The 26,681-nt window shown below is 36.6% G+C and overlaps 2 protein-coding genes across 8 annotated transcripts in view; one reads left to right on the top strand and one right to left on the bottom strand.

Moving 5' to 3' along the window:
• Positions 1-26,681, top strand: part of LOC5575537 (angiotensin-converting enzyme) — a 527,507-nt gene that overhangs the window by 459,662 nt on the left and 41,164 nt on the right. The window lies entirely within an intron of this gene.
• Positions 7,059-8,459, bottom strand: LOC5569884 (serine protease snake). Its single transcript, XM_001658731.2, has 4 exons — positions 8,256-8,459; positions 8,150-8,188; positions 7,569-8,087; positions 7,059-7,505 (listed from the first exon to the last, which is right to left on the bottom strand). The coding sequence occupies exons 1-4, from the start codon at positions 8,308-8,310 to the stop codon at positions 7,168-7,170; spliced, it is 951 nt and encodes a 316-aa protein (XP_001658781.1). The 5' UTR covers positions 8,311-8,459; the 3' UTR covers positions 7,059-7,167.

The following is a 26,681-nucleotide window of genomic DNA, read 5'->3' as shown; positions in this document are numbered from 1 at the left end:
ATCTAGAGCGTTGATACAGCTTGGATTTTCTATTGATGTCTTACAGGGCGTTAAGATGCACCGCATATACTTACGATTAATTACTCCTGGGTGCTGCAGCAGCTTACAATTTTCAATTAATGTCCTCAGTGGATTGAAATGCACCTGATCTACGTAAGACAAAGTCAAATTACTTCAGGGCGTTGATTTCGATTGATGTCATACAGGGGTTAAGTACATCTGGTCTTCTTGGGATAATGTCGAATTACTTTGGGGCGTTGATACGGCTTATTATTTCATTGGTATCTTAAAGGACGTCAAGATGCACCTGATCTATGAAGAGTAAGGCTGTATTATTCTCGGGCGTTGATACAGCTTATAATTTAAAACTGATGTCCTACAGGGCGTCAAGATTCAGCTGATCTACGAAGGATAAGGTCAGATAACTGTAGGGCGTTCATACATCATGGAATTTTCAAATAATGCCCTCTGGGCGTTGAAGTGCATCTTATCTACGTATATAGTCAGCTTATTCCAGGCCTCATACCTTACAGGGCGTTCAGATGCATCTGGTCTACGTATAATAAAGTCAAATTACTCCAGGGCGTTGATATAGCATGAAAATGTCTATTAATGTCTTACAGGGCGTTAGGATGCACATGATCTCGCATTGATTAATCACTCTTCCGATATTTTCCATGAAACTGGGCGAAAATTGTAAAAAAATGAGAAGAGCTTCTTAGTCGTCGACTAAGCGCGACTAAGCAGGACGACAGGGCTGCTCACGATATACGCATGCAAAAATGGTCATTGGCATAGTAAGCTCTTAGTTAATAACTGTGGCAGAGCTCATAAGAACACTAAGCTGAGAAGTAGGCTCTGTCCCAGTGGGGACGTAACGCCAAAAAGAAAAAACCTATTCGCATAAAACCTTTTAAGTTCGTAAAACACACAAGATGGCGCTAGTAAGCAAAGATTTTATTTGCTTATATCTCAGTAAAGTGATTAGGTACCGTTTTGTCTCAAATTCCGAACAGACTTCATTCCGAACACACGGTTTTTGTATGGCGATTTGGTTGAAATGTTTCACTGAAATATGTCATCAAATAACAAAGAACTGGCAGTCAATTGCAATTCAATTCATATGCATTCCAATCTATTTTAGACCTCCGGAATAGTTCTGATTCTCTAGTTTGAGACCAGTAGAACAAGCTCAGATAAATTCATTTGCGAAATTATTCATTTGAGTACGATTTATTCATGCTGTTCGGAATTTGAATCAAGGTGTTCGAAACATTAGACAGAATGAACACAGTGTTCGGCATTTGAATCGAAATGTTGCTCTATACTTTTACATAAAAACAATACTGAACAAGTTTTAATGAACATTTTTATCAGCACACCCAACAACCAACAGTCATACTTTGCAAAGAAATTGAAATTTTCACAAATATCATCTTATTTATGCATATTAAATGCATTTGAAGTCACTGTTGGCCTTAAGTGTTCGGAATATGAGTCAAAACGGTACAAAGTTGATGTCTTCAACAAAGTCGAACAATCATACTAGACCTATTCGCCTGAAACGTTATTGGTTCGGAAAACACTCACAAGATTGCGCTAGTGGCCAAACATTTTTTTTTTAATATATCTCAGCCCAGTGATGAAACACACAATTGGCGTCTTTGACAAAAATGTTCAACTAAATGGGATCTATTCGCCCAGAAACATAGGGGAACTTACGTATTCTCGGCAACCTAAGCAGCTGGACTTTGAAAAAGGCAATTATACACAACCATTAAGCACAGGAATTAGCAGGACACACCTGAAATACACTTGAGCACTCTTTATTCATTGGTTATTATGCACATAACACTATTTTATTATCTAAATCATCTGTTTTTCCTCGCCAAAGTCACGAGGCACTTGTTCTATTATCGGCAATGCAATTACTATTGTCGGCAACAAAAATGTTCACTTCGGCAATCAAAAACTGTGCAAAAACAAGCTTGGTTACTTTTCGCATGTGTTGACAATGACTGAAATTAAACGTCACTCATTATGTTCTACTCGCTGAAAGGACCAGTGCAGAAAAATACAGACTACACTGAAAACAGCGTTGCAGTTATAAATACAGTAACAAAGAATCAAATTGAATGCACAACGCCACTTAATTTGTGCAGACTAAAGCGCCGTCCACATATTACGTAACGCTGTAGCGGGGTGGGAAGTAAGCTCAAATGTTGCGGCTCATACTTTTTTTTTTTCATACAAAGACCGTTACGGAGGGGAAGGGGGTCGAAAATTGAACAGTTTAGCGTTACGTCATAAATGGACGCAGCCTAATTTCGTTTTCATTTATTTCATCGAATATTTTTTGTATCAAGTCTAACTGTGGCAGCAGGCTGTGAAAATTGACATGCCATGGTTGTAAACTTGCAGCAGGTGCGATTCTAATCAAGAACCAACCAACCAATCAAAAACGTGCAGCGTGACGTCATTGTTAATTGGTTTATAATATTGTGCTCCGCAAGGAAAATCTACGGAACGCAATTATTGGATAATTTGTATTTCAGAATTGCGTTTGAATTGCGCGTAATATTGTCTGCGCGTTACTGCCACCGCTGGATGTTGATTTAAATTGAGCGCCGGAATATTATCCCTTTTATTCGCTCCTGATCCACACCATCCGTCCGCATTCAAACAACACGCATGACTTTTGTCGTTACGAAAGGAAGAAATCACAAAAGAGAAAAGATTGACACACCGTCCTCTGGTTAGTGCCGACGACTGTAACTCACCACTTGCCACACACTGGTTTCACTTCTTTCGTACTATATACCATCAGGATCACTAGATCATTTTTTCACAAATTTGTTCGAGATGGATAGGAATGACGTCATCAAGTAGCTGTCAGTTTTCGGAATATATCACCTTCTCAATATAGTAACCGTGGTAATCCTTGAAATTATCTACAACTACAGTCGAAATTCGTTCGTTGCATTATCTTTAAGTGGGCTACGTTTCAATTGTAAGACGCAATTTATCAATGTTTATAGCTTCGTTTGTTTGTTTTATGTTATTTGACAACTCGAAACTCAGCCCGATTAGTCAAAGTCTTGCACTAAGTGGGCTACAGGTTTAGCGCAACGAATGAAGGTTGACTGTACCATCGAAATATTAGATTCATAGAACTAGTAATTTATTTTTAATAAATCATCGAAAAAAGCTTGAAAAAGGCCTTTTTAAGTTGTCACTTTTAAGGCTTCACAGATAATCTCGCTTTTAGGTGGACGAATACTATTTAGAAATCTCACATTCCTATCCATCATATTGGAAAGCTCTAGAAAATTTGAAAGGAACACGATTCTCTTGATTTGTTCTTATTGGGTATCTATTCTACACGCAGCAAACTGGACTATATAAGTTCATATATTTTGCCTTAAGAATAATGGAACGATTATTGCAATACGAAAGCTGTATGTATCGTTTTAGCATCACCCCACATTAAGGCGTCGATAGAAAAGGGGAGTGCGCACGAGCCTATTGATCGCAAGGTTCTTGGTTCGATTCCACGATGCCGCGAAAACTATTGTCGTTTTCAAATTTCGGTTTTATAACGTAAATTTATGAATTTCATTCCGATGTCTTGTGGCGAATTTTCATAAGGGATTCCTATGTTTATCGATAGTTCACTTTCCTGAGTGTTGTTTGTTTGGCCAAATGTCATCCCCTCGAAGGGGTGAGTTTGGGCAAATTTTCGTACGTTTCCTATTTAGAGGAAAATAATCAAATTTCAATCATTTGGTCAGCATTGGCAAAGTATTCTCTTATTTAGCCGAACATATCATGCAAATTGCGAAAGTTGTTTAGAAATAAATGAGGACTTACACATTTTTGGCCAAATCTCACCCCCAACGACGGTACTTGCGCAGTTGTTTTTAAATTTCTTTAAATGCAAAAGGTAAATAATTTCACCGTGAATTGAACTATTCGCTGAATGGCTCGATATGGTTGTGGTCTGTAAAGGTTGCTGCTCTTGAATGATCTATCACCATGTTATTACGAGAGAGTGAATGGTAACATAAAAAAACGGTTGCGATGTTTCACGATTTTTTGTGGGTTATGATTAGCACTCTCCGAATATTGTTCGATCGGCATATTCGGATCAAAATCCAAACTTTACTATTAAAATTTATTTGCGTTCATATTATTCTCAGTGTATGAACAATTAGAATAGACCCTTTGCAAATCAATTCACTCATGACTTGACGCATAAACATCATCCTCTGATTCGCGACTACGAAGCTGCTGATGTTTTCTTCGGTTTTATGTGAGAAAAATAAGGAGAGATGTTTTTTGATTTTTTTCACGTACACGATGACAGTTCCTTACAAGGTTTACCGTTGGTGCGAGTGCTTTGTGAAATCTCTTTTTGCTTCGTAGTCGCGAATTGTCTGTAGAACAACAGGAGTGTTGCCAAAATAGTTAACCTATTAAAAGACGTATGTTTCATATGTTTCTCAGTATATTGATGTTTATGCGCTACAATACGCAGATAAGGAAAGTATTGAAAGGCTCAATTATTACCAATGCATGCTTTGTTGCCTAATTCCAATAAATTAATGAGTTGTGTTTGACTTTTTCTATGAATTTAAATTGTGAATAATAAATACACCGCAATTGAGTATGGTTTCCTGGCAACCTTGTCCAGTGATAAAAAGTGATTGCCGAGGAAATCAAAGTGCATTAATTTTAATTTGTGATTTGAAGCATTGAAATTAAGTATTTTCGAGTGCTTTATATACAAATCGAAAGTTTAATAGTGCATAAGTGATCGGTGCGTAGTTTTTGTGAAAAAAATGGAATTGGAGCGGAGAATTGGACCGTTTAAAGTGGTGAGTTTTTCTTAAGCAGTTCTTGTGTTGTTTTATTCGGCAGCTCACGAATGACGATAATTTCGAATGCATTTATTTCATTTAATGATTAAACTCATGTTATATAATATGTTTGTGATAGATGAGATTCACAAGGAAGATTATAGTTCAAGGAATATGTTGAGTACATTGAAGTTAACTCTTGTTCCGTAGATAAATGTTGACAAGGACGATAAGTTAGTGCTAACGAAAATACCCTCAGGGTGCCGAAGCCATCATTTACCCTATGTAGTAGCTCTCCCAAGGTGGCGCTAGGGGCGTGCCGACATTGCGAAGTATCGATACTTGATTCGATACGATTATCGAATCGTAGTATCGATACCACCGATATATTGAATCAAAACATTGACATATTGCAATATCATTTGATATATTTGAGGGTGCAAAATTCTTGTATCGCTTAGTATACTGGCATTGCGTATCCGATGTTCATTGTCTGAAATCTCTTTAAGGATCGTTGGTGCGCTCGATTTTGGAATATTGTTCTCCCGTTTGGAATCCGTATTACAACAACGGTGTTGAATCTGCCCAACATCGGTTTCTTCGATTCACCTTGCCCAAACTGCCTTGGAGTGACCAATTCCGTCTGCCACGTTACGAGAATGGTTGCCAGCTGATTGGTCTACAGCTGCTTCAAGTTCGTAGAGATATGTCACGAGCTCTCCTGGCTGCTGGTATCTTGCAAGGCCGAATAGACTACAGCTATGTACTACAGCAGATCAATATAAATGTACAGTCACGAGCTCTGCGTAATTTATGTTGTAAAATGTTTTTAATTTTCAAGTCTGTTGCTATTGACTTCTAAATAAATAAATTTTAAGAAAGATGTTATTTTCAGTTAATTAGGTAGATTTCGGAGGAAAAGCTTGCTTTTATCAAACAACTTGTTAGATAATAAATCAATTGATGTGTGTTGTTTTAACCCTCTAATACCCAAATTTTTATTTTCGATCTAAATATCATTTTTAGTTATCTAAAATCGTTCTAAACACGTTTTGGGCAATGATTTATTTTTATTCGCAAATCTATGGATTTCGGTTTTTGATTTTTATAATTTTTATTTTTGAACATCCCTACCCTTTTTCATTTTTCCTTGAAGCCTCTTCTAGTTACTGGTTTTTTGGCAATAATAAAAATTCAAACTTTTACGCTAATTTTAAAAATATTAAATTTTTAATATTTTTCTGGAAATATTTTTATTTTCCGTGTATTTAACGGAAAAACAGGTTTAAAATTATTTGAATACCAACAAGCTCTTCTTTTGTGATAGGTTGATCGTAGAAAAATATAAAAGGTACGATATTTTATATCACACGTTAAATGAACCCCGGGTATTTGTATGTTATATAAGAATACAATTTTTCAAACAATTTTTAAAAATACAAAAAAGTTTCAAAAGTAATAAAAAACTTTTCTTATATGCGTGTTATGAGTGAAGGTTGTAGCCAAAAATAAAATCATTTTGATTTCCGAGCTACGAAAAAATACACAAAATTCCAATGTGTACCCCGTCTAAAGGCGGGGTTGGGTATTAGAGGGTTAATTAGATAAAGTTATTTTAACCTAGATATTTCCATTTATCCTTAGGGAGGGGGGGTTATCGAATCGGGTCACCCTACATGGAACACGATGATTTATTTTTGGTTGACGCACATAACATTGTGCTCCGTCTGGTTGAATGGCTCGACAGTGTGCTATAGTGGGTGGTTCGGGTGAGTTGCCACATTATGTTTACGTAACTAATCAACTTTCACCTTAAATTTCGCCCTAATTGCTTGTCTTTTGAAAGATACGCAAATTTCGACTACCCTTTGTTATCTTCATCAGTGTCAGTTCGCATTCACAGTGGATTGGTCTACATGTTTTATGTAAAGCCCTTCGGTAGAATTCTTGAAAACCATTTTAGTAGAATTTTGAATAATTTCAGAGAAAAATCACTGAAACAATCTTGAAAAATATTCAGTAGCAATTTCAAGGATTTTACAGTATTCATTAGAAGACGTGATTTATAGTCTATATTAGAATTTCTGAATTTAATCGCCAGAAGTTTTTTGATGTGATATTATGTTAGTTCATGATGATTTATTTAGGCAATTTCTCAAATTTTCGTGTTCGAAACAAACTACAAACATTGAATCAATATTGAGTTTTAATATACCTTATTTTTTTAATTAATATCGAATAAACCATTAATTTGAAATCAAATCACTTTCAAAATGATCCATTTAAAACTAAACTCGTCAATGATCCCTCAGGCGTCCCCTACCCAAACAATACTTTCGATCCAATCAATATAACTAGATACTCTTGTATAAATCGACGGCACCGCCGATCCACAACCCGCTCCAGTTGAAGTGATTCCAATGATGTGAAAGGTACACCCCTTCTGATCGGTTACCACCTCTAGTGGGCCTCCGGAATCTCCCTGGCAGGTATCCCTATTGTCCCGCAAACTTCCGGCACAAATTTGGCTGCTGATAACACCACGAGGAAACTTCCGCTTTGTTGCCATCGAATTGAGGTAACCGCATGCTGAAGCATCGAACACGTCCAGCTGTACTTTCAGCATTTGGTCCGAAGAAGTGCCACCTGAAATTTGGAAGAACGAATTTGGGAAAAATGCTTTTTGTTTCGTGACCATCTGGGACTCACCAAAATCTGTACGTCCAAACCCTGTTGCTATAGCCTGAGTCATATTAAGTTCTGAAGAGGTCCAGAGACATGCTGGACGCAACATTTTCGTGAAATAGACATCCTGATCTAGCTTCACCAGGGCGATGTCGTTGTACGCTTGCCTTGACGAATACTCCGGATGTTTGATCACTTTCTCCACGTCAAAGTCCACCTGATCTTTGTCTTCGACACTTAGATCCAGCTCCGCCAATCGCACCACGGTCGGCAGATCGTTTCCTTTCAAGCAATGGGCAGCCGTTAGAACGAATCGATTACTGATCAGAGATCCACCACACTTGAATTCGATCTTGTTATTATCCGAGGGGTATCCAAGCAGAGCCTGATGGGGGAATTCCCCAACTCGAGCTCGTTCCCCGCCCACAATTAAATCCACCGTATTGGGGCACTTGTAGTCATCGAATTTTATCTTTGTTGGCCGAAGGGAGAGCGTAAGCAGGGCCGACGTTTTCACCGTTAACTGCCGGTATTCATCACATTCTACACGGGATAAATAATTTAGTTGAGAACAAGGATTTTTTCAGATAGATATGAATACCTACTCCTCTCCGATATCCGCTTCTGATCGGGAAACTCAAAACCTGTAAAATCATACAAGGTTTTATTTAACCTAATAAATTTCAAATTTGAAACAAATAAACAACTAACATTTTGTACAGATCAGCCCGAGTAAGCACAGAAACACAACAATTCCTGTAGACATCTTCGTGGATTACTGCCGCTCTTCAAGGTTTCGCGCATGTCGCTGACTCGGAAGATTGTAAACGATTCACGACGATTCAGCACAGGGATACATCCGGAGCACGTCGTTGGGATTAGGTCGTCTTGCAGACTGAATAAGCTCAACCCTGGGGATGATGGCGCCTCTTGTTTTGAGAGAGCAATGTGCGATGGACGAACCGGTTCGATGCTGACATCTATTTAAGTAGGAATTAGGGTGGTCGATTCTTGAAACGTTCAAATTGGTTCACTAAGTTAAAATGTTTCACCACTTGCAAACAAACTATGTACCGTTGTATTTAGAATAATAGTAGTAAGAGCCGATTTTCAAACAAAATGTACAACTTTGACCTTTGTTGAAACGTTAACCACCAGGTGGAAAGACTCAACATAATATTTGTTTTAATAATTTGGATATCTTGTGAATTTTAAGTTTTATTTCTTTCATTATTATAATTCATAATTATAATTTCCTCCCAAGCTACAAAAAACGCAATCCATTTTTTTTCGTAATTGTTGCTTAACAAAAACTTTGAAAACAAAAACTACTATTATTTTGAATGATTTTACCTGATGCTTAGCTTTTCACCAGTTGCTACGAAAAAACTTCAAAATTTGTGAAACGGATATTGAGCATATTTGAAGTTCTTGGCCAAAATTTCATATCAATTGCTTATAGAAAAAAAAAATCACAAAATCGTAGTCCCACCCTAACAAATCTGCTGTAATGCTCGAAGTACAACGATGACGACGTCAATCGCGTTGGTTTTGCGCTTCCCGGCGATATTCTGAGCGAAGATGATGATGTTTTGACCGGTTATTCCCACAACATAAACAAGAAACTTGTTGTTCCAGGGTGTGCTGCTGTACCTACATACGTGTGAATTCAGTCGATGTGTTTGGATGCGTGAGTCAAATCCAGGTAGAAAGTCCCGCAAAGTTGATTGGAGTGACATATATAAATAAAGGAGGCTTGTTTGTTTTGTGCAAATTATTAAGATGTTTTTTGGCAATTGGTTTAGATCTTCGGCTCGATTTCAATTACTGGATTGTGGCCTTACTTTCTGAGGTATGCCCCTACAGGACAGTTTTTTCAGCTGAATAAGCACTTTTAAAGTCATGTAAAGATAGTTTTCTTTGATTTTTTTCTTTTAAGACTTTTAGCATCCATTTATTACGTAACACGGCAATTGTTATGTTTTTCCTTCTCGGTATAACGCTTTTTGCATTTTAAAATTCACATTTATGTACGACCCATGACGCCTAAGCCTACCACCTTCCTCCAATTGAGTGAGAGTAACGCAACGTTACGTTACAATTTATATATATTCAACTGATCCTGACCTATTACCCCTCACAACCACCAATCCCGTATCACTTATGAGGGTGTCGCTGAGTCAGTGGTCTCTCATTAACACTTCAGTAGTTGCGCTGTTGTATTTTGTACAATAGTGGTGAAAAAACCTCGCTTACCGTACACAGGAGCTGCGTGGTGGTTGTGGCTGAGGCAAACCACGCGACGACTGAACGGTTAAATAAGTGCTACATCAACAATTTTTCTCCCTCTCTCAAATTACGGTACGTTTCCGGGATGGCTGAGAATAACAATATTCATGGTTTCGGTATTCTTGTTTAAGATTGCATCTAGGTTTATTCCTTAGCGTTGCTCCTGAAAGCAATCTAGATGAGATTATCAAAACAAAACAACATCCAAGTAGGTATCCAATCTACCAAGTCCTATTTAGCCGTAGCGGTAAACGCGCAGCTATTCAGTAAGACAACGATGAGAGTCGTGGGTTCAAATCCCACTGGTCGAGGAACTTTTCGTAAATGAAATTTGATCGACTTTTCAGGGCATAGAGTATCTTCGTGTCTGTCACGTACGCAAAAAATGGTCAATTGACAAAGAAAGCTCTCAATCAATAACTGTGGATATGCTCATAAGAACACTAAGCTAAGAAGCAGCATCTATCCTAGTTGGGATATAACACCAGAAAGATGATGAATACAATACCTAACGGTACCGGAACTACGCTAACGCTAAATGCATAGAAAATACTGTTTCTCTACAAGACACTTCGAAATCGGAATAAAATATTCGTTGTTAACCAACTTACTCACCCTTGCCCGCATATGCGTCACAATATATATTCAAGGCTGCATGTTTGAAGTTCTTTGAATATTCCACGTTTCCTTTATCTTGCTCCACTTGGTCGGTTCGCCTAGTAGAAGCATTAACCTAAGAATGCTAATGTCGCTACTGTTCGTGTTACCAACATCTAGTTTGCCACGCGCTGACAGCGTGAGTACCGGGCCTCAAAGTGTCAAATCATTTTTTAAAAACATAACAAACATAACCCCCATCCTCTACAATCTGACATTGAAAAAACATTACAAAACTACATGTTAAGGTAACTATAAATTAATTCAATTTTGTGACAACAGCGCCACTAGCGTTCTACTACTAATATTTCTATTGTTCGCCTATCTCACGGCACGCCGAGGCACTGCTAAGAATTTAGAACAACATGCCCTAACCTGTGAGGGAGGCACAGATACTACACACGAAATATAGAACAACGTTTGCTTGAACTGCAAGATAACTCCAGCTTGCCAACAACAATCAAGGCGGGCTTGGGGAAAATCGCTAGTTTTCTTATGTTGTGCACTTTCGATCTTTCCTGACAAACATGGGAAAAGGGCCACAGTTTTCTATACACTAAATATTCATTTTCATTGGAAATAGTAAATCGATGCGTTTTTCAATGATTCATACTCAATCAGATTGAAAGGTGCTCACGTGACATTACTTGCATTATGTGCACGAATTGATATTCATTCGATTTTTGTCACTTTTGATGAAATGCGAAAATGTGTTTTGATCAGTTACACGCTTTGTCCATGTTAGTCCAATGTTTGAGATCTGGGCTCACAGTGACAGTTCGTGACAGCGGAATCCCGGCTCACTATGACGTACATAAATTTTATATTGGTTTCTCCCTCCCAGGCCCTAACCATTGTGCTCTTCCTTAGTGACTTTCTGGGTACACTGCTCCTGTAACTACTAGCCCTTTAATTCGCCTTTGTGAGCTTTCATACTACTAATACAGGGCGTGTCATCAGGATGTATTAAAGTTCTATTTGGTTACTTCAGTGGTACCACTGTTACTAGCGGGAGGTGACTAATCGATTAAGTTTTCAGCTCAAACGGGTGTTCGGTTCTCCAGATTTAAGCTCTTGAAAATTTTAAGTTTGGCTTCGTTTCATCTTCAGCTTAAACTTATACAGTTCTACCACAATAATGAAAAATAGTGTCTTCAAAAAAGTTTGTTCGAAATTTCTGCAAGTACACATGCAAAACATGTTCTAAGATGTTACAACTACCTTCAGTAAAAGTTGCATCCGTTTTAACGTCAATAATTGTCCATTATAAAAGACGAATAAAAAAGAACCAATTTGTTTTTGTAGTAAATCTCACAGACAAACAGAATGTGCGATACCACCGACCAAAATTTCGTCGATTTCAGAAGTTCTACAGTAAATATTTGAATTTTGCGCCAGCAGGTTAGTAAACTCTTTCGAATTCAATTAACGGTTTTGTTTCAAATTCCAAACATGAGTTATATTTCGATTACTTGCCTTTCAACAGAAATTTGTCAATGAAATCTTCAAAGTTTCTATAAAGGATGAACAATTAATTTGCAATTCATGTACTCTGTATTGAAAAATATTGAATTATCCATTTTACCCCTATGAATAGTTACTATTCAGAATATGAGTCATGTTCTGGACTTGAGACAAAACGATGATCTGAAATTATGCAACAAATTTCTTTGGAAGTCTTTTCAAAACTTTTTTTGTAATTTTTGAAAAAATCCCTAAAAAAATATTGAGGTATTCCTGTAAAGATGTTAAACCAAAAATAGAGAGTGGATAGATTCTGGAAGAATCTCTGAATTAACAAAAATCAATGAAGTAATTTATAAAATCTAAAAGAATACTAGACGGAATTTCTGAAGATTTTTTATAGAACTTCTAAAATGAACTTTGAAAATATTTTCGAGGAAGAGTTTTTGACAAAACTTGACGTATGCCGCTAGAAAACTTATAGGAATGTTTTAATTTTTCAAATTATCGTAGGTAGACATTTCTTAAAACTATTATTACGGGGAATTTGAAGAGAAACTTTAGAAAATATCTCAGCGTAGATAAACGGATGGTAGACTCTCTAAACAATTTGTGGATAGAATCCTCGTTTTGTGATATTGAAGATAATTTTGCCGTGTACTATTTATTGGAGATACCCTCAGTAATTCCAGAAAACCCTGTAAAAATTATGAATTAACAACTGGATAATATTATAAACTAACAATTGGTATTTTCAAATAATAAGTTTGTATAAAACCTTCTTGAAGAAATACTTGCAAGAACTTTAAAGGATTCTTCGGTGAAATTCGTCAAGAAGTTTTTATAAGCATTTTGATAGAGATTTTTGGGGAAATTCTCTGTTAAGTTTAGAAATCCTGAAAAAATTCAGGAAAAATCTATTGAATAATAACTACTAATTTTTGAATGGTTTCACGAGGGAATTCCAGGAGAAACTTAGAAGATTGCCGAGGAAACTTCCGTGGGAAACTTCTGACAGCACAAAATACCTAAAAAAATTCGTAAAAGAATCACAAGAGATGTTCTTCGTGAGTTCTTTGGAAGGATTCTACAAGGATTTATTTTACTGCATTAGACAAATAATGTTCATTATCCGTATTGAAAATTGAAATTCACCTATATCACTGATGTGCAGCTAGACAAAATCACAAACATATAAAACCAATACAAATCTATGCAAACTACGAAACTTGTAGAAATCGTGATTAGGCTGATACAAATATTAATTCTCTTTTATGTAACCCCCCCCCCCCCCCCCTTCGAAAATCCGAAAATTTTGAAGGGGAGAAAAAAAACAGATTCATCATTTTTTTGACATCAGTTAGGTTTTTTCAATTTACAAAGTAAAAAACAAGTAAAATAATGATCCAGAGGACGATTAAAAACAGTTTAACAACTATCATTAAAAATAAAAATTCGAAAATATATTTTTTTTTCATTTATATTTTTTTGTTCCTTATTTATTTTTATCCCCCCTCCCTCGTACCTTCCAAGTGGTCTCGGACATAAAAGAAATTTAATATTTGTATCAGCCTTATTGCTACCGAAATTACTTCAGTAAAACAAGAATTTGCTTGGCCCCCAAGGCTTCTTCCTGGAAATAATCTTAGCTACGCTAGCCGACTAGTCGATTTCAATAGAGTTTTTCTTACTTGGTTAGAAAAAACGCGCTTTCTAACAAAATATGTTATTATTATGGCTTGTGAGAATAACTAACAGAAATTATAACTATATAACTATTGATTATATATAATAATTTCCTCTACGCTAAACAAAATTTTATCAAAACATGTCATTATTTAAATATGATGTCACTCATTATGTTTCGAATCAATCGAAAATGTAACTCATTTTGTTATTTTCTACAAGTGAATTATAACAAAATTTGTTATAGTCAATAGCTCTCAACGATTTTATAAAAATGTGTTATAATTATGTTTTAAATTGATATAAATTTGTTATTACAATTGATTTTGTTTTAATAATGTTATAATTTTCTCCATCAACTCAAATTGCTTCGAAAAAAATGAAACAAAATTTGTAATTTGTAAAAAATCTTGTTTTAATTATGCTACAATTTTGTTGTTATCAACTGGTCGGATAACGCCAAAAAATATGTCTATAGTTGAACAGTCTTTGTATTTTTCATAGCGTTAATGGTTTACATGTTAACCTTTTCATCATTAAATTATTAAAATGTGGGCATAATTGTACTTGGAATATTAAATTTGAAGATTCCGGTTCATTTTGCCAAATTCCATTTGGCCGAATGCCGTTTGGCCAAAAAACTAAAATAAAAGAATGAACTAAAGTATACATGCTACGAATGAGTTCCAAGGATAGATTGCTGTCCTGAATAATAGCATCGCATGTCGAGTTATTTTTAAATGAGACAATTAATCATGGATTTATAAATATCTACTTCTTCAGTATAAGTTTTTAAAATAACTGGTGCTGAATGTGCCGAAATTAAAAGAATAGCCTTTTTAGGGAAGTAGGCGAAATCTCGGACAAAAATGTTATCATATATAACGCCAGTAAGTACTATCTTTAAATATATAAGTCGAAAAAAAAAATGTTTTCAATGATACACTTGATGAATTATGCTTCAATGGTAATATTTATGAAAGAAGGTAATTTCGAAGTAACAGCCTATGATCAAGAGAAGGAAAAATCTCTTATGAAAATGAAAGCAAGCGTAAAAGAGTACAAGGAGCTTCAAATGATTTAAAAAAGGTAATATTGAGCACTCAAAATATCAGCGTATTTTTACCAACAGTAATAACATCAGTGAAACTCGAAAAAATAGCCTATATTTAAAAGAACACACCGTTGGTAACCTAAAAACCAACCAGCCTTCAGCCATGAGTTTTGACATGATGTGCGGAATTCACAAATTCGTCCCAATTTAACAAGTCAATTTAATCTTTCTCTTGGTGTTACGACAAACATGACGTCCGATAACATCATAAAAATGATCAACTATTATTGGACCGAATTTTAAAATCCTATTCATCAGCGTTATAGCAAGCTGAATATTTTTAGTAGGTAATTCGGCCGAACTTCCCTTTTGGACAAATGGTTTCCTCAAGATTACATCAGTTACGAGCTAAAGATTTTGCAAGGAGTACATTTTATAAATTTCAAGATAATCATTTGAAATTTCAAGACTTATTCGTACAGATTCTCCCATTAAGTTCTGCAAGAAAATAATAAAAAATCCTCCTGAGTTTTTTTTCAGAAAATGTTCAAAAGTATTGCAATGATACCCACCACGAAAAATGGAAAATTTTACAACAAATCTTTCCATGAAACTATTAAGGAGCTGAACAAACTAAATGATAAACTTCAAACATCCTAAAAAAAAGGACAATTTTAAATCTTGTGACAAAAACTAATTTTGAGATAAAACGGAGATTTTGCGCTTCATTCAAGTTAACCAGCGTATTTCTACGAATAATTTTTTTCTGTTGATTGGTTTAAACTACTTAAAACACTATTGGAATTATTAGAAGCTGAAGAATTTTCACGTTTGACTCGTAAACACTAATATGTTGAAAATGAAGATGTTATATAAAACCACCCGCACCATTTTTCAATTATTTTTTTTTTTTTCCTTATGGAAGTGAGTTCTTGAATATCCAAGCATGTCTGTGACCAATTTAGTTTATCCAACAAAACTCCCCATCTCTTGGAAAAACACTTTATATTGTAAACGTATCATAATGTATGAGGTATCAGAAGTCTGGCTCCAAAGGCACGTTCCCCACCAGTTGGGAGATTTGTGCCATCGCCATATTTGAGCCTATACATCATCTACCCGATGGGAGATGAAGGGAAGGGAAAGATGGGAAGAAATAGGAGTGGGGTCCCTTGAAGAAGGAAGATAGCATAAGGGAAATGAGAGCATGTATCTCCATACCACAATGGGTTCGAACAGCGCCCTCAAAAGGGCACTGCAAAACGCATGAGCGTAAAGAGAGCCTATAGCTCATTACCACAGCGGGTTAAGAGAAACAGAATGTCCTGTAGATTCAGCCTTCTGAATTCATTTTCACTTATAAGTGTTTACCAAGTAATTGGAATCGCATTTGCGCAAAAACTGAACAGTTACATATCAGGTGATACGAAGTTTCATAAACGGAGTCACAACTATCACACACAAATGAGTCAGCACGTTGAATATTTGCCATGTGATAGTTGAGTCGGCAGTAGTCTGTCAGCGCTCTGACCAAGAGACTGCAATTCTGCTTTGATTTCTTAAATATTTCGCCACCCTTGGAGATGGCTCAGTAATGTACAATATTGCTTGACGACACGACTCCAAACTATTCCAATATTGCTTGTGCTGAGTTGCCGCCCAAGAATTTATCTGAAGCTTCACCCAGCACTTCGAAATTGGAATAGCTGGCTCAGGGCCAATGAATCATACGATGCTCCATCGCGAGCTAGCTCATCAGTCAATTTATTTCCAGCGATGGAAGATTTACCAGTTCCGCAATTTGATATCGACATGCGATAACAAGAGCTTTTATAGCAGCCTGACTATCTGAACAGAAGTATATGACTTTACCCATTATGCGCTGTTGAAGTGCTGATTGCACTCCACACATAAGAGTAAATATTTACGCCTGAAAATGGTGCAGTTTCTACCAAGTGAGTGAAACTGATTCACCCTTAACTCACGAGAATATACACCAGCACCAGCTCTACCTTCAAGAAGGGGGCCATCAATGTAACATACTATTTTGTTTGATATACTTCTTTCCAAATAGCCAGACGTCCACTCTTCCCGGACAATTTTGTCCCAATTCACCAAAAGTGGAAACAACGAAGTGTGTGTAGATCTACGATTCACCGGATTCTCTCCAGTAGATTCAGTACCCATAAACGGTAAGAGCTTCTTGTTTAAGTAGTATGTGTAGTGGCGCAACGTCGAAAAGGGCCTCGAGCGCTGCTGTGGGAGTTGTAGAGAACGCATCAAGCACATCCTTTGGAGATGGCTCAATTTTGATTGGATTGTTCTCACTTCGCCCTTTTAAAGACAATTTACACCGTCTTCAGCCAAAGGCTGCAAAGACTAAACATTCACGAACATTAGGCAACGGACAACTGAGAACACCCAGTGGCCCAGTGATGAATTTTTCGTTTGACGAAAAGTTTCCACCGACTAGAGCGGGAATCGAACTCACGCTTCATAGCACAATACGTTTCAACGACTGACGCCGCTACCCGCATGACCCCGAAGCCAACAAAGACATTTTGCTACCACACAAGACATCCATATGCCAATGTTGGTCAAATAACTGTTGTGTAAATCCATTTGATATGCTTAGGTCGGAGGCCCCAGGTTTTACCAAAGGTTCGCCGGCATTGACCGAAGGCCATGCAAGCTTTTTTGACTCTGAAATCAATTCGAAGTGTTCAAGATAGTTTGGAATCTAGAACGGCTCCGACATACTTTACCTAATCAGTTACATTAATCTCAGTACCAATAATACGTAAAGGTCGAATTCCATCGCGGTTTCGTCTTTACGTAAAAAGAACAATAGATGTTTTATTCGGGTTAACCGAAAGGTCATATTGGCGACACCAACTCTTGACTACCTGAAAAGCACTTTGCATCAGGTCGAATAGGGTGCTTATGCACATACCTACTATCAATGCTAGATAGTCGTCGGCAAATCCATAAGTTGTAAAACCGCAATAATTGAGTTGCCTAAATAGCGTATCTGCTACGAGATTCCACAAAAGTGGTGATAAGACTCCCCCTTGGGGGCATCCGCAAACACTCAATTTTCGAATCGCTGCTTGACGCAATGTCGAGAAGAGATGTCGGTTTTTGAGCATTTGATGAATCCAATTGGTAATCATTGCAGTTAGCCCATGGTTTCGTGCGGCTTCCAATATGGCATCGAAAGACACGTTATCAAAGGTGCCTTCAATATCCAAGAATACACCCAAACAGGATTACTTCTGAGCGAATGCTTTCTCGATATCGTATACAACTTTGTGTAAGAGAGTTACTGTGGGCTTTTCAGATTGGTAAGCATGTTGATTCACATGAAAAGGCATGTTTGCCAAATAAACATCACGGATGTGATGATCGATAATGCGTTCCAGACATTTCAGAAGAAAAGAGGTCAGACTGATTGGTCTAAAACTCTTCGCTTCTTCATACGACGCACGTCCTCCTTTCGGGATAAACTTTACAGTAATATCACGCCAGGATCTGGGAATATACCCGGTAGCAAAACTGCTTACAAGTAGCTTTTTCAAAACATGTTTGATAGACTCAAACCCCTTTTGGAGCAGAACAGGATAAATCCCATCCGCTCCTGGAGATTTGAAAGGAACAAAACTATTAAGTACCCATTGAATCGATTCAGTAGTTACGATATAGCGAACCGAAACAAGAATGTAATTGTCTTCTTCAATCAAGTCAATAATAAAACAGTTAAAACGTTATATGCTAATCAAATCTATATTTATATAATTTACTTTTTACTTAAAAATAAAGTAGAACGTGATTTTTATGAATTTCTAAGAGAAGTCAACATATGCAATCGTAACTTATACAAATGTCGCTCTTGTTCTCATTGCCAATACCATATTCGCTTCTACTTGTCGTGATCCGTATCTTCCAAATCGACTGTTTAATATCTGCATTCGTTTCTTCCTACAGTTGTTCCGCGGCGTGCTAGTCGAATTAATTGCTAAGATTACTCCAACAGCGATGTCCCACGATATGGAATTTTACAACCGCGCAAAGCTGTGAAGTTCAAGAATGTCTTTCGGATTAACGCAGACCTAAACTTGACGGGGTTTTATGACAATCGCAGACTTCTTTTCCGTTGAACCGAATGCGTAGCTTTGTTGCGAAATATGGTTAATTAAGAACTACAACAAACTGCTCTTTGCTGGTCGGCTATCGCGGGCAACACTTTTGCCAAAATAAGCGACAATTTATGGCCTGATACTCGAAACAAGTATCCGAGCCGGCAGAAAACGCATACTCTTCATTTGGCAGCGCGTTAATTATGTTCTAGACATGCATTGCGATTGCCGCAACTCCAAAGTGGGGCAATTTAGCATTGAAATTGAAAGTCAACCACCTTGCTCGTCGGCAGATCGGAATAATAGCCACAAGCTCCATGATGCGAGTTGATGTGACACATGTCCGAATGCGATCAACGACAACGATTTGTGTTCAGACTAGACTCAGTACCGTAATCCGGAGTCGAATTGATCTCATACAAACTCTGAGTGGTTGAAATGTTGTGTTTACTCTCATTCTGAACTCATGCAATAACAATTCATACAGCATTGAAAGCAAAGTTTTTCCTTCACAATTTTTTTTATTCTTGAAATACCTACATTTAGGGGCATTATGTTGACTTTGCAAATAAAACGTCGATTACAGAAGTTGTAAGATTTTGGACGATTACAATACAAAAAGATGTAAAACAGTGCTCATTTTTCCCCCGATTCACGGTACAAGATTAGTTGCTCTATGGCAGTTATGCGGATGCACTCGCATTCCTTTGATCGGAACGGAAATGTGCGGGAAACTTCGAAACGCAACATGCTGCGGTGAATCGAAGAACGAGAATTTGAGTAGCAGCAGCGGTGATTGACGACAACCTGTGAGTGAAGTTCGTCAGCGCAATCCGTCATGCGTAAGTTGTCCCTGTCCTCTTGGTTATTGGCTGCAACGGAACGGAGGAGGCTCATTAAGTGGCGGTAATTAGACGATTTGTTGCGTAACTTGCGTGAAACCATGAAGGCTATGTTGTGTAGGCCTACGGTGATCGTAAGGATTTGATAACAGTTAATGTCACCGTTCGGCTTTGGATTGTTGACAAGATTCAAAATAAGATGTCAGTAAAATTAATTTGCTTTTCAATGCTTGTGTTTCTCTGAATCTCTTTACTCTCATTAAGCTTAAATAAGAGTGGGTGTATGAATATATTCATGTATGTTGCGATTCAATCTACATTATCACCTATATGGTTTCACATTACGTGTTTTACACTATGTACTCTGTGCTTTTTCGCCTTTGACGACTTCCAATAGATACGGATCAGGTCTTTTCACTGCCAACTTTGAGTAGGGGTGACGGTTAAGATAGCTAACATTAATCTTCAGCATAAATCAACAAAAACGATCAAGTTTTGCAGACTCATGCAAAATGTCGCTAGTGAAGAACCCAACTTTCGTAAGACGAGCTACAATCTAGTTAACCTTGTGGGTCCAGTTTTTGCTACTTTCAGTTGACATCAAATGGCAACCATTGCTAAACTCATTTTAGTTAATAATTTAGTTTAGTTAGTTAACAATCAGAGATGAACTTGCCGCCACAATTGATGTTTCAACCTACATTGATTTTACAAGAGTAAAAATATAAGACATAACACTGTAATCGAACAGAATTAGTCACATAAGTTGTAGAATTGATTAGGAATTTATAGTCAAGAGCTCCATATTCAATTGAATGTGACTTAAAATCATGGATTCTCTCCGCCTTTTGTATACTCAAATCCAAGACTCAGGAAATAATGTAGAAGAACTAGACTTAGAAAACAATGTAGAAGAAATTGGAAATGACGCCGTTCAATTGAATGAGAGTCATTTAAGGAAAAATTTGTATTCGTTGTATTTTCTCTAAGGATTCTAAAAGGAATTCTTCCAGAGATTCAAGCAAGATTTCTTCCAAGGAATCCTTCAAGAACACCATTAGTAATTCCTCAAGGGATTTCCTACAGGGTAACCTGGAATTTCTCCAGAAATTTTTACTTGGAATTCCAACAACTTATTTTCTCTAAAATTTGAATCAAGATTTCTCCCAGAGATTTTGCCTGAGATTCCGACATGTATTCTACCGGAAATATTTCCGGGGATTCTCTCTAGGTCAGGGATTGAGAATTTCTTACGGCATTTTGACCAGGAAGTTTTTCAAAGATTGCATCAGAATTTTTACAAAAAAAAAAACTTCCACAGATTTCACAAACATTTCCTCTAGGCATATTTGAAGAATCCCATGGTAGATACCCTGGAATTATTTCTAGTGGAATATCTAAAGGAACAGATTCTGCTTGAGATACACCTCGGATTTCCTTTAGAAGTTCCGATAATATTTTCCCTCAAGTTCGTTACTCAAAAGCTTGGTGGAACACATGAATAAATTTCTTGTAAAATTCCTGAAAAATAAAACATTTCCAGTCGGAAATCTTGATGAAATTTCCTTAAGAATTCCTAGAGAAAATACTTTGGAAAAGGTTTGGTGGAATCGCTGAAAGATAACCTGGTGTAATCCCTGAGAATATTCCTTCTTTGGTCTATTATGTACTTCCCGATGGAATTCCAAAGAAAATTCTAGGATAATCCCTGAGAGAGATATTTGCGAAATTCCCGGTTAAATTGCTGATAGAACATTTAGAAAAAAAAAATCTGGAAGAATTACTATTGAAAAGGCTGGAGCATTTCCTGGTGTGATCCCTGGAAATATTTCCGAAAAAATACTGGTAGAATCCCTGGAAAAATCCTGGTGCAATCCTTGGAGGTCTTCCCTGTAAAATCTTTGTTGAAATTACAAGTGGAAATATTAGTGTAACACCTGGTGAAATCGTTGAAAACAAAATCTGCTTGAATTTCTGAGAGTATTCCTGTTGGAACCTATGGAGGAACTCCAGTTGAATCACTCAAGAAAATAATGGTGGAATCTCTGGTAGAATTCTTTGCGTGGAAACACTGATGATATCAATGGTGAAGTAAAGATGTTCATTTTTTTTTCATTTTTCGTGGAAAATCCAATGGATATTTTTGTTGAGTCACATGAGGAACAAGGGAATTTCTGAAATAATTTCTTATGTTATCTTTGGAGGAGTCTTTGGAAGATTTTTTGGTGAAATCTTTTGAAGAATTCTTGATGGTGGAATAATTTTTGGTGGAGAGATTTCTTTGGCAGAATTTCTGGAAGAATTCCCGAGGCAGAATCTCTGGATGAATTGATTTTCTGGAGAAGTTCCTGGTAGATGCGAAATTTCCTGATGTAATTTCATTCGGAATTCCTGGTATAATCTCTACAGGAATACCAGCGGGTACCTCTGGAGGAAATAGTAGTGTGACCCTGGAAACATTCCCGGTAGAATTTCTCAAGAAGTTCCTAGTGGAATTCTTTATAACTTTCGGGGATCAATTGCTGGGAGTATTCAAAGTGAAATCCCAGAAGGATTTGCTGATGAAATCCTCAATTGAAATACTTGTAAAATCCATGGTGAAATCTGTAATATTATTCGTGTCAGTTTTCAAGGTGGATTCTTCAGTAGAATCCTCAAGGAAAATACTGGTTTACCTTTGGTGAAACTCCTGGTGATATCCTAGGATGAATTTTTGGTAAAATTGCTGAAGGAATTCCTGGTGAAAATGTTGGAGAAATCTCCTGAAGAAATTCTGGAGGATTTTAAGAACAATATTCCTTTAAAATTCTTGCGGTTCCCTGGACAATCCCTGCATGAGTTTATTGAGTAGGTTAAATAGTAATTCTTAAAGAAATCGTTAAAGAAATTCCAAAAAGATCCCTGAAGGAATTGGGGTACTCCTGGAGGGAAATTTGAATGAATCCTTTGATGAATTTCCGTAGGAGTTATTTAGGAACGTCGAAAGAAATCTCAGAAAAGAAAAATACCTGGAAAATTCTTGGAGAAAACTCCGGAGGAACATTCCATCAGGATTTTTTCTGAGTTTTTTTTTCAAATAGAATTCAAACAGATTCTTATCAGAAATTCTTCCAAAGATTCCAAGAGGGAATGTGGAACTTCTACAGAGATTTGATTTATAATTCCAGTAGAAATTTCATCAAGAATTCTATCAGAATATTCTCATAGAACTCATACTGACCTTGTTGTTCAGTATTTCCTTTCAGAATTTTTATCTGGTCTTCTTCTGGAATTCTTCCTATGATTTCTTAAAAAAATTGGTTTTTGTGTACCAGTTTTGGTTTGATTTATTTTTCAGATGTGTTTGATAGAGAAATTCCTGGTGTAATTTCTAAGGACGTTTCTTGTGGAATTCCTGAAGTTGAATCTCATTAGGGCTTCCTGGTAGAATCTCTGAAGAATTGCTGCTAGAATCCTAGGAGGAATTCCAAGTAGGCTTTCTGGAGAATTCTTGGTGAAATCTCCGGTGCAATTTATTTTGGAATTCATGGAGAAAGCCTTGGAGGAAATCTCTCTCTGAAATCCTTAAGAAATTCTTGGAAAAATCACTGAGGGAATTCTTGGTAAAGCATCAAAAGAAATTTTCACAATTTTTCGGTAATATCACTAGGGGAATTTTTGAAGGAATTCTTGGATGAGTTTTTGAACCAATCCCTGACAAATTGGTGGCTGAAGATCTCTGAGGGAGTTTCTGAAAGAATCTTTGTAAGCAATCCTGGAAAAATCTCTAAGGAGATTGTTAAAGGTAGAGATTCCAGAAACCATCTAAATCTCTCGTAAAGCTTCAAACAAAATATTAAAGTAATTGGCGATAGAGTATCTGGAGAAATTCCTGTAGTAATTCCGGGAGAATTTCTGGAAACTTTAATGGAAAAATTTCTGAAGGAATTTAGGAATAAATATATAGATGAGACACTAAAAAAATCGTGGTGAGAAACACTTTATTTCTTCGTATTTTTTGAATGATCACGACAAGTCTAGTAAATATGTAATTTTTATTCGCTCGAATTCTGTGGCTGTGGAGGGGAAATATATTTTTACGATTTTTGGGCAATAATCGTAGTGAACAAGAGAAGAAATTTCAAAATTCAAGTACCGGAAGGAATTGATATTTATGAGTAATTTCAGTTATAATTCGCACGAAGTATTCCGGCAAAACTCTAAAATTATTAGGGGTCTCTGTTTGGGATTGTCCTGAACAGTCATCCATATGGGAATGGCTATGATAAATTCCTTAAAGATTATATCAAGAATCTTTATAGGTTCCTCCAGTTATTCTACTTTGAAAATTTTCCAGGATTCCATGGGTTAAACTAGAAATTCCACCAATTCCCGGAATTCTATCAAGAATTTGATCAATAATTCCTCCAGAAACTTATCCACAGATTTAACCAGAAATTCCTCCGGGAAAAATCCTTCTGGCATACCTTCAAGTGGCATTCTTCCAGAGATTCCTTCAAAGTTTTCTCAACTAATTATTAAGGATTTCCTCCCCTGATCAAGCAATCCAAAAAGTTCCTCAAAAAATAACTTTTTTCAGGGCTCTATCCTAGGACTCCTCTTTAAATTCCACCGTAAGTTGCTTCAGAAATTCCAAAAGGAAGTTCTTCAGCGATTCTTACTTGTAATTTTTCTACAGAGTCCTCCAGGAATTCATCCAAAAACTTCCCAAGGGATTTCTTAAGTGATTTATCCAATGCTTTCTTCAAGAATTCTATCAAAAAATCCTCCAAAGATTGATTTAGGAATTACTCTAGCGAAACTTCAGGAATTTCTAAACAGATTCTAAAAGGATTTTTACCTGCGACTCCACCAGGAATTCCTTTAGAAATTCTTAAACAATGAATCGCTCCCAAGAAATTAATACAGGAATTAATCCACCAGACATTGCTCCCATCAAAAATCTTGCAGTGATTCTTCTAGTGATTTCACTAGGTACACCTCCAAAAAATCCTTCAGCAATTAACCTAAACATTCTTCCAGGGATTGCTTCAGGGACTCCTACACGATTTTCGCTAGAAATTCCTTCAAAAATTCCTACAATATATGCAGAGATTTACTTCATGAGCTCTTACAGTGATTCTACCCAGAATTTCTCCAAGGATTCATCAAGGAATTCCACCAGGATGCCTTTAGAGATTCTACAAGAAATACTGTTTCCACCAGGAATTCCTTTGAAGTTCCGCTTGCAATTTTTTAAGAGGCTTCCCCAGGTGATTCTCAGGGAATTCTTTTAGGAAATCTTCAATAAAGTCTTTTATAAATTCTTCCAGTGTTTCCTTTACAAATTCTTTCTTGTATCTTTGAATGGACCATACGAAGTATTCGGGATTTCTGAAGAAATCATTTCAAGAATCTACCTGGAATTTCTACGAGGATTCCTAATGTAATATATCCATCAATTCCTTCCAGTATTTCATGAAGGATTTTTTTTTTCAAGGAATCCAATAACGAATCCTGTAGGAACTCCTTCAAAGATTGCATTGAAAGTTCTTCTAGAGACATATTGAAGAATTTCTCCATGGAATTCTCTAGGAATTTCTCCAGTGATTTCTTTGGTTCCATGTTTTTTATTTTCAGAATTTATTCAAAATATCCTTCCATAGATTCAACTTGGAGACATCAGATAAATGCTTTCTTTGATTCTCTGAGTAAATATCAGTGGAATCTTTGGAGGAATCATCTTTTGGAAGTTTTTGGATGCCTTCTTGATGCAATACGGAGAGTAGAGAAAGGAAGAATTTCTGAAAAGTAGTTGAAAAGCCGAATTTAGTACTATACCATTTAATTCCACTAGAGTTTGTATCCTTTGACAGATACGCGTATTTCGACCTCAACTGTAAGGTCGTCTTCAGTGTCGTGTACTACACTCGACTTGAAGAAAACCATCGTATGCACACATTATATATTAACACTAGGTATAAACGTATTTCCCGACCCATTTTTTTAACTTAAAATTCATGAGCTTTTAGGTACATTCCATCTCTCTTTTGTTGAAACTTTAGCTCGAAGATTTATTATCAAGAATTTCTGGTTCAACCCTTTGCGGAATTCCTGGTTGATCCTCTCACCGAAATATTAATGGTTTTCAGAAAAAAAATCACGTGAACTTGTGGAATTTTTTGGTAAATTCCCTGGAGAAATTTCTGAAAACCCTGAAAATTCTAAGAAGGGAAATCCTAGTAAAACCATTGAAGTATTTTCTGGTAGAATTTCTGGCGAATCGCTGGTAGATTTTCTGGTGGAAGTTGAAGCGAAACTCTGGTGATATTCCCAGTGTTAATCCTGAAATTTCTTTCAAAAAAAACTCCTGTCACGAAATCATGATAGAATTCCAGATGCAATCCATGCAGCAACCTCTGGTGGAATCCTTAGAGGAATACCAGGAGGATTTATGTGGAGTATTTTCAGTTGGAATCCTCAGAGTAAATCTTAGTGGAGTTTTTGAAGGAATTCCTGGCGGAATTATTGAAGGAAATATCAAAGGAATCCCTGAAGGAATTTCTTTTTTTTTGAATCCAGGAGGAACTCATCATAAAATCACTGGAAGATATACTGGTGGATTCCCAAATAACTTGTGAAATCCTTACATGAAATTTTTGGTCAAATTTCTGGAAGAATTCCTGAAACCCCCCAAGAATCCCTGTTGATATTCCGCAAGAAATTTCTTGGGAAATCAGGGAAGGATCTCTTGAGTAATTCCGCTGATAAAATCCTTATGAGAAATTTCTGGTTAAATCCCAGGAGGAATACCTGGTAACCCTTTAGGTTCCTTGGAGATATTAATTCCTTGAAGAATTTTCGGGAAGCATTCATTGATTAATTCCGGGAGGATTACTTCAAAGAATTCCCTATAAAAACCCCGGGAAAATTCTGGTAAAATCCCTTAATAAATTCCCAGCGGATTCCGTAGTAAATAGCGTGATGGAACCCAGAATAATTCAAGAGGAATTCCTGAAGAAACCATTAG

Source organism: Aedes aegypti, chromosome 2, assembly GCF_002204515.2.
Source record: "Aedes aegypti strain LVP_AGWG chromosome 2, AaegL5.0 Primary Assembly, whole genome shotgun sequence".
NCBI classification, from domain to species: domain Eukaryota; kingdom Metazoa; phylum Arthropoda; class Insecta; order Diptera; family Culicidae; genus Aedes; species Aedes aegypti.
This window is presented reverse-complemented; position numbering and strand designations above follow the sequence as displayed.